At 26.0% G+C, this 9,976-nt stretch overlaps 1 protein-coding gene across 1 annotated transcript in view; it reads right to left on the reverse strand.

Moving 5' to 3' along the window:
* LOC111631886 (NF-X1-type zinc finger protein NFXL1-like) overlaps positions 1–9,976 on the reverse strand; it is a 64,627-nt gene that overhangs the window by 18,917 nt on the left and 35,734 nt on the right. The window contains exons 10-11 of the mRNA XM_023376222.1: positions 8,445–8,535; positions 8,244–8,364 (exon numbers count right to left, since the gene is read on the reverse strand). Of these exons, the coding sequence (XP_023231990.1) occupies positions 8,244–8,364; positions 8,445–8,535 (212 nt within the window). The remainder of the gene's footprint in view (positions 1–8,243; positions 8,365–8,444; positions 8,536–9,976) is intronic.

Raw genomic sequence — 9,976 nt, forward strand, 5'->3', positions numbered from 1 at the left:
TTTATTATACATGACTAATATTTTAAAATAGAACTGAAGGCAGTAAAACTAAACTAAAAAAATTATAAGGTTTAATATTGAAGACCACCAAAGCTAAAGTCTTGCTTTTTGCCTAGAGGAATGGAATTTATATGGGTCATTTGCTGTTATAGACCATTTAACAATGTGCAGTGAGACATTGACATGCTATTCTGCATCTCTGAATGAACCACTCACTGGACATTGTTACATCATTGTTACATACATAATCAGCAATTTTGTTGGTCTTTGTTTTCATAAACAGTTGTATACCAATTGGTGTGAACAATCCTCTTGATTCTTTTTTGACCCTTCTTTTTGTCAAGCTGTTGTCAGTCACAGGCCTGTCTCCAGCTGGAAATTGTTTGTGTATTTCACTATTCTTGGTACTCTCCAGAAACTGTCATTCAAGAAAAGCCAAAAAGGTTGGCAGTTTCTGTGACTAGAACCACTGCATCATGTACAGACAATCATGCCATGTTCAAGCTCACTTAAATCTTTCTTTTACCATTCTTATATTTAAACTCAAGCAAATTTAAGCAATAGCCAATGATGTGATACTGGACTGCAGTCATGTAATTTCCTGTTTTGTCATTTCTGCACAAATTAGAGAGGTTGTGGCAGACGTTTTCAGCCAAAACGTGAACGTTGGACATCGAGCACTGCCATCTGGCAATTCTAGAAGGTTGATAATGGCGTTGGCTATGTCTAGCATGGCGAGTAGAAGTTTGGCTTAAACTTCATTTTTTTGTGTTTGGGGTTTAAATTATGATGTATTTTATTAAAATAATGATTATTTAAGCATTTATGAATAATAATGTAAAGAAACAGACGATTTTAATTCAGAATTATTTAATTATTCAATTTTTTTTGCAAGTGATGTGAAGTGCCTATAGAATTTACATATATTTCTGTTCATAATAGCTTATCATAATTCTGTAGGTGTAGGTTTGTTCTTTCACAGCATCTTCTACCATCAACAATGTAATATGTTTGTAAATTTTCTAAAAATAATTTTCCAAGCTGCTTTCGGATTTACATAAGCCACTACTTCCCTCAACAAAAGTATGAGGTAGTCTTATTGTCCTATCATATGGTAGGAGAGACAACGCTAATTAAAAATAATTATTTAGTGTTATTAAACATCGTATAAATACTTTAAAATAGTTTAATTTGTTTATTTACCTTTGCTAGTAACATTCGTCATTGTTAAATTTTTCAACAATATCCCATGAGTCAGTGTGCAACGTGAACATGTGAACATGCAACATGTTTGATATGGGAGTTCAAAATTCAAACGTGTAATTCTGCTTGCCATACAAGTTTAACATTTGAACTTTGGCCGCAACCTCTCTATTGTTTTCTCAATAGGTGGTGTGCTTAATAAAGTAGTCACTCAATATATATGTAGTAATGTAGATAATAAAGTTTTAGGTAGCTTCTGAGCTATTAAAAAAGAACTAAACTAACTAAAATATTTTAAAAGAACTATAAATGAATTTAAGTTATCTTTTAATGGATCAGAAGCTACCTTTAAGTTAATTTATAGTTGGCTTCTGATTATGATATTTTTGATAACTTGTATTTAGTTTCTCTGTAAACATTGTTGGAACTAAAAAAAATGTTTAATATTTTTTGTAGGAACAAAATTGAAACAAGAAAGTAATAGATTCTTAATCTTATTGTTTAAATAATGAAAAATGTTTTTATTAATTGTTTAAAATAAAAAAATGCATACTGTATATAAAATTATATAAAGTTTAATTTTTGAAATTAATTCATAAAATTTTTAAAAATTTGTTGTAATTGATCAATAACTAAAATATTAATCTTATTATTTAAATAAAATGTCGTACTAAAATGAAACAAAATATGTATAATATTGAACATTATAATAAATAATAATTCTTTAGATTTCAATTAAATTTGAGTTAAATTTTGAATTTAGAATTTTAAGCAGTTAGATGAAGTAGCATTTTAATAAATAATAAAGGAATTTGGAATTGGCATATGTCTTATACAACCTTTTAATGACAAATTAATAAATCAAATAATAGCATGAACTAACTAGAAGTCTAAGTATTTTCATATAGAAAAATAGTTATTTAAAACTTTAAATTTTAAAATAAATAATTTTATTTTTTTATATAAATATTTATCATCTGAAATAATGAGCAAAAATTTAACTTTTTAAGCAAACATTTTTTAGTTTCTTTAAAAATCATATAATTATTGTAGTATGATGATTATTTATTACATAGTACACTGGAATTAGTGGCAAAAATCTTACATTTATTATTATTGAACAATTAAATTCAAAAAATATTTTACATATATTGATAGCAATGCAGTTACCTTGTACTGAAGACATTCCGACTTGTGGAGATACTTGTGAGAAACTCTTATCATGTGGAATTCATCATTGCAGTCAAAGATGTCATGTTGGATCATGTGATCAAGTAAATATTTTCATTTTGTTATAATTTTATTTCTTTTTAAATAGATTTAGTATGTAATTGATAAAGTTGTACATGAAAAATAATGATTTTTGTCATTTTTGCATATATATATATAAAATTTTATATGCTGTTATGGATTTCAAATGGGAAAAAGAAATACTTAAGAAGAGTGAATTAATGAAAACTATTATAAATTCAACTTCTTTAAAAATTTTGAATAAATATTTTTTATAGGCAAAATTCTGTTTGCATAGTTAAAATTACATATAGGAAATGCAATAAAACAATTTTAAAATAAAATCAAAATAACTGTATTTTAAATAATTTTTTAAGTAATAAATGTATTTTCAAATTAAAATATAATAAAGAAATTATGAAAGAGTATGCTTTATGGATTGTGTAATCATATATATATAATCAGTGTATAATCATTTTCATGTACAATAACCGAATTTGCAATTATGGATATTGATGCACAAATAGTTCATAAATTCTATCAGCTTTTTTTATGCTTCGGCTGATAAATGAAAAGAAAAATGTATTGGAAAAATTTTTATTTATAGAAATGAAATCATCATACCAACATGACAAAAGTTTTTAACAGAAATAAATTCCTTTATTCACTAACATGTAAATGTTAGAAAATAATTAAACAGAAAACAGTAGATGAAATGATTACAATTACAAACTAATGTATTTTAAGCATACTTAGTATGTATGATGGCATAATAGAAATATATAATATTGATAATATGAACTACATGCTACATAATCATTGTCTCTAATAATTATTAGATGATTATGTAGCATGTAGTTCTAATAATTATTAGTAGGCTATATTTATAACATTGTCTCTAATAATTATTAGAGACAATGTTATAAATATAGCCTACTAATAATTATTAGAACTACATGCTACATAATCATCTAATAATTATTAGAGACAATGATTATGTAGCATGTAGTTCATATTATCAATATTATATATTTCTATTATGCCATCATACATACTAAGTATGCTTAAAATACATTAGTTTGTAATTGTAATCATTTCATCTACTGTTTTCTGTTTAATTATTTTCTAACATTTACATGTTAGTGAATAAAGGAATTTATTTCTGTTAAAAACTTTTGTCATGTTGGTATGATGATTTCATTTCTATAAATAAAAATTTTTCCAATACATTTTTCTTTTCATTTATCAGCCGAAGCATAAAAAAAGCTGATAGAATTTATGAACTATTTGTGCATCAATATCCATAATTGCAAATTCGGTTATTGTACATGAAAATGATTATACACTGATTATATATATATGATTACACAATCCATAAAGCATACTCTTTCATAATTTCTTTATTATATTTTAATTTGAAAATACATTTATTACTTAAAAAATTATTTAAAATACAGTTATTTTGATTTTATTTTAAAATTGTTTTATTGCATTTCCTATATGTAATTTTAACTATGCAAACAGAATTTTGCCTATAAAAAATATTTATTCAAAATTTTTAAAGAAGTTGAATTTATAATAGTTTTCATTAATTCACTCTTCTTAAGTATTTCTTTTTCCCATTTGAAATCCATAACAGCATATAAAATTTTATATATATATATGCAAAAATGACAAAAATCATTATTTTTCATGTACAACTTTATCAATTACATACTAAATCTATTTAAAAAGAAATAAAATTATAACAAAATGAAAATATTTACTTGATCACATGATCCAACATGACATCTTTGACTGCAATGATGAATTCCACATGATAAGAGTTTCTCACAAGTATCTCCACAAGTCGGAATGTCTTCAGTACAAGGTAACTGCATTGCTATCAATATATGTAAAATATTTTTTGAATTTAATTGTTCAATAATAATAAATGTAAGATTTTTGCCACTAATTCCAGTGTACTATGTAATAAATAATCATCATACTACAATAATTATATGATTTTTAAAGAAACTAAAAAATGTTTGCTTAAAAAGTTAAATTTTTGCTCATTATTTCAGATGATAAATATTTATATAAAAAAATAAAATTATTTATTTTAAAATTTAAAGTTTTAAATAACTATTTTTCTATATGAAAATACTTAGACTTCTAGTTAGTTCATGCTATTATTTGATTTATTAATTTGTCATTAAAAGGTTGTATAAGACATATGCCAATTCCAAATTCCTTTATTATTTATTAAAATGCTACTTCATCTAACTGCTTAAAATTCTAAATTCAAAATTTAACTCAAATTTAATTGAAATCTAAAGAATTATTATTTATTATAATGTTCAATATTATACATATTTTGTTTCATTTTAGTATGACATTTTATTTAAATAATAAGATTAATATTTTAGTTATTGATCAATTACAACAAATTTTTAAAAATTTTATGAATTAATTTCAAAAATTAAACTTTATATAATTTTATATACAGTATGCATTTTTTTATTTTAAACAATTAATAAAAACATTTTTCATTATTTAAACAATAAGATTAAGAATCTATTACTTTCTTGTTTCAATTTTGTTCCTACAAAAAATATTAAACATTTTTTTTAGTTCCAACAATGTTTACAGAGAAACTAAATACAAGTTATCAAAAATATCATAATCAGAAGCCAACTATAAATTAACTTAAAGGTAGCTTCTGATCCATTAAAAGAGAACTTAAATTCATTTATAGTTCTTTTAAAATATTTTAGTTAGTTTAGTTCTTTTTTAATAGCTCAGAAGCTACCTAAAACTTTATTATCTACATTACTACATATATATTGAGTGACTACTTTATTAAGCACACCACCTATTGAGAAAACAATAGAGAGGTTGCGGCCAAAGTTCAAATGTTAAACTTGTATGGCAAGCAGAATTACACGTTTGAATTTTGAACTCCCATATCAAACATGTTGCATGTTCACATGTTCACGTTGCACACTGACTCATGGGATATTGTTGAAAAATTTAACAATGACGAATGTTACTAGCAAAGGTAAATAAACAAATTAAACTATTTTAAAGTATTTATACGATGTTTAATAACACTAAATAATTATTTTTAATTAGCGTTGTCTCTCCTACCATATGATAGGACAATAAGACTACCTCATACTTTTGTTGAGGGAAGTAGTGGCTTATGTAAATCCGAAAGCAGCTTGGAAAATTATTTTTAGAAAATTTACAAACATATTACATTGTTGATGGTAGAAGATGCTGTGAAAGAACAAACCTACACCTACAGAATTATGATAAGCTATTATGAACAGAAATATATGTAAATTCTATAGGCACTTCACATCACTTGCAAAAAAAATTGAATAATTAAATAAATCTGAATTAAAATCGTCTGTTTCTTTACATTATTATTCATAAATGCTTAAATAATCATTATTTTAATAAAATACATCATAATTTAAACCCCAAACACAAAACAATGAAGTTTAAGCCAAACTTCTACTCGCCATGCTAGACATAGCCAACGCCATTATCAACCTTCTAGAATTGCCAGATGGCAGTGCTCGATGTCCAACGTTCACGTTTTGGCTGAAAACGTCTGCCACAACCTCTCTAATTTGTGCAGAAATGACAAAACAGGAAATTACATGACTGCAGTCCAGTATCACATCATTGGCTATTGCTTAAATTTGCTTGAGTTTAAATATAAGAATGGTAAAAGAAAGATTTAAGTGAGCTTGAACATGGCATGATTGTCTGTACATGATGCAGTGGTTCTAGTCACAGAAACTGCCAACCTTTTTGGCTTTTCTTGAATGACAGTTTCTGGAGAGTACCAAGAATAGTGAAATACACAAACAATTTCCAGCTGGAGACAGGCCTGTGGCTGACAACAGCTTGACAAAAAGAAGGGTCAAAAAAGAATCAAGAGGATTGTTCACACCAATTGGTATACAACTGTTTATGAAAACAAAGACCAACAAAATTGCTGATTATGTATGTAACAATGATGTAACAATGTCCAGTGAGTGGTTCATTCAGAGATGCAGAATAGCATGTCAATGTCTCACTGCACATTGTTAAATGGTCTATAACAGCAAATGACCCATATAAATTCCATTCCTCTAGGCAAAAAGCAAGACTTTAGCTTTGGTGGTCTTCAATATTAAACCTTATAATTTTTTTAGTTTAGTTTTACTGCCTTCAGTTCTATTTTAAAATATTAGTCATGTATAATAAAATAAAACTTTAATGAATTATCATTTAATATTTATCAAACTACAACAACTGCCATATGACATATGGCAGTTGTTGTAGCTTTATTGTAATGTATCAGGTTTTGTAAAAATCTTTATATTAATATTTATCTATAAAGTTATACATACATGTTTTACCACATGGGCAATATCTATGAGCNAAAGACCAACAAAATTGCTGATTATGTATGTAACAATGATGTAACAATGTCCAGTGAGTGGTTCATTCAGAGATGCAGAATAGCATGTCAATGTCTCACTGCACATTGTTAAATGGTCTATAACAGCAAATGACCCATATAAATTCCATTCCTCTAGGCAAAAAGCAAGACTTTAGCTTTGGTGGTCTTCAATATTAAACCTTATAATTTTTTTAGTTTAGTTTTACTGCCTTCAGTTCTATTTTAAAATATTAGTCATGTATAATAAAATAAAACTTTAATGAATTATCATTTAATATTTATCAAACTACAACAACTGCCATATGACATATGGCAGTTGTTGTAGCTTTATTGTAATGTATCAGGTTTTGTAAAAATCTTTATATTAATATTTATCTATAAAGTTATACATACATGTTTTACCACATGGGCAATATCTATGAGCAGCTCTAGGACAGTTATATATTTCTATTATGCCATCATACATACTAAGTATGCTTAAAATACATTAGTTTGTAATTGTAATCATTTCATCTACTGTTTTCTGTTTAATTATTTTCTAACATTTACATGTTAGTGAATAAAGGAATTTATTTCTGTTAAAAACTTTTGTCATGTTGGTATGATGATTTCATTTCTATAAATAAAAATTTTTCCAATACATTTTTCTTTTCATTTATCAGCCGAAGCATAAAAAAAGCTGATAGAATTTATGAACTATTTGTGCATCAATATCCATAATTGCAAATTCGGTTATTGTGCATGAAAATGATTATACACTGATTATATATATATGATTACACAATCCATAAAGCATACTCTTTCATAATTTCTTTATTATATTTTAATTTGAAAATACATTTATTACTTAAAAAATTATTTAAAATACAGTTATTTNATAGTTTTTTGTACATGATTCGTTATCCGAAAAATAAGTTATCCGAACGACCCCAGTCCCCAATTGATTCAGATAAACGACGCTCTACTGTATTTGTCCTGGCAATTTTTATTTAATGTAATTATTATTAATTTTAATTTGCTGTGCTACCACTAGAGGACTTTCGTAACTATTTTACATTTTTTGGTGAATAGTAGCCTACAAAGAAAGAGTGACTTCGCCGACGGAATTGTTATTGCCTCATATAGCGTGTGAAGAGACAAAAAATGGACTAAGACTCATCTATGTATGTATAGTCAAAAAGAAATATATTTTTCTATAAAAAAAACTTTACAATACTTTATTTGTAATTTGAAGAGCTGTTTCCATGATTGTTATGTCACTTAGATTCAGAAAAATTATAATATTCTATAAAGCTTATTAATTTTTCTAAACTTTTAAAAAGAAATAACATTAGTAAACTATTGAAAAATAGATAATTTCATCACTTACTTGCAAAGCTGTTTACATTTTGGAGGTTTTGTGGTTTTCTGTCTCCCACATGGTACAACAATTTTACTAAAACCACAATTACATGTTACATCAATCCTTTTTGGGCAAGGATAGCAGGGACCTAATGTATAAATTGACAATACAATTATTATGTTATAAATCATTTTATAAAAAAATATTAACAAAGATAATAAATTATACCTAAATGACATCGGCTACTACATTTGTGATTTTTGCAATTTAATGTGCGTCCGCATAATTGTTCACATGGTGGACAATTTCCATCACAGCACTGAAAATACATTATTTAATTATATAAGATTTCATTTGGAAAAGTAAAACTGTTTTATATATATATGGTATTAATATTATGATAAAACATCCTTACTACACCCGATACGTTTAAACCTATACGCGTGTTTATATGAATATGGTCGCAATTTTTTAGCTGTCATATAGGAATCCAAACTATATGAACCTGTTTTATAAGGGAGAGTCTACTGTATATATAATTGATTGTTAAAATTTTAGTTATTGACCAAATGCTTTTATATTACTAACGGCCATCCACAAAGGGTATATATATTGAAAGAGTACATGATGTTAAGAGGTCTAATTTAAAGATATGAAGAATTCTGAAGGAATAATGAAAAGTGCTAATGCAGAATATTCAAATTTCTGATTAAAATGTTAACTTTGTTTTATTGACTATTCTAAACTTAATTCTATTAATTATACATTGAGATTTCAGGAGGAGAGGTGGACCAAAGATAAAAATTTTGTCATGGCCACTTATAAGAATTCTGAGTGGTCCTGATATTATTACATTCTTTACTTAATTACTGTAAGTAATAATTAAAACTTTCAGTTTGTATAAAAAGTGATTCAATTTCTATTGTTTAAATCAGTGTTTCCTAAAGTTTTGCATACCCTTTTTTAAATTTTTTTACCTCCTTGCAAAAAAAAAACTTTGCAGAGTACTCAAATGTAGAACTTATCACAACTTAAGTAAGAGAATTCATACAAAATATATAATTAATTGAAATATAAATACAAGTAAATAAAATAATTTGTTACTGAAGCATTTTTTCTTTATAATGATTCTTGTGTCACTTGTACAGTACATAGCAAAAATTGCTATATGTTACATGAAGATCTTTTGTGTATCCCAGGAGTACAAGTTACACTTTGAGAAAATGATTTAAATATTATGTAACTCAAGACACAGATAACATATTGTATTCAATAAATAATTTTTCTTAAAAGCTACAATTAAATTTTCATCCCATATTTTCAAAATTAGCATCAATACAAATAAACTTTACAATAAATAAAAATTGCCAGGACAAATATGACATTTATAAAAAAAATATATTTCTTTTTAACTATACATGCAAAGAAATATATTTTTCTATAAATGTCATACAGTAGAGCGTCGTTTATCCAAAAGCTGGTTATCCGAAACGTCTGTTATCTGAAAGCATTCCAGTCGGCAAATTTAAATTTTCGCTAGTGCTGTGGCGCTGCAATCTTCGGCTATTTCTCGGGCTACTCAAATATTTTACGTTTTTGATACTAAATTAACATCTGAAGTATAATTTTTTATTGTTTTTATATTTTTCAATAAATTTATTTTGTTTGTACAAAATAAAAAAATAATTTTTAACGATACAATAGTCTTCGTTAGGCTTAACATCGACGAAAATTCAACGCGAAGCGACACGCAACGGAGA

The sequence above is a fragment of the Centruroides sculpturatus genome, unplaced genomic scaffold (genome assembly GCF_000671375.1).
Source record: "Centruroides sculpturatus isolate CEXI.00-Female unplaced genomic scaffold, Cexi_2.0 scaffold670, whole genome shotgun sequence".
NCBI lineage: Eukaryota > Metazoa > Arthropoda > Arachnida > Scorpiones > Buthidae > Centruroides > Centruroides sculpturatus.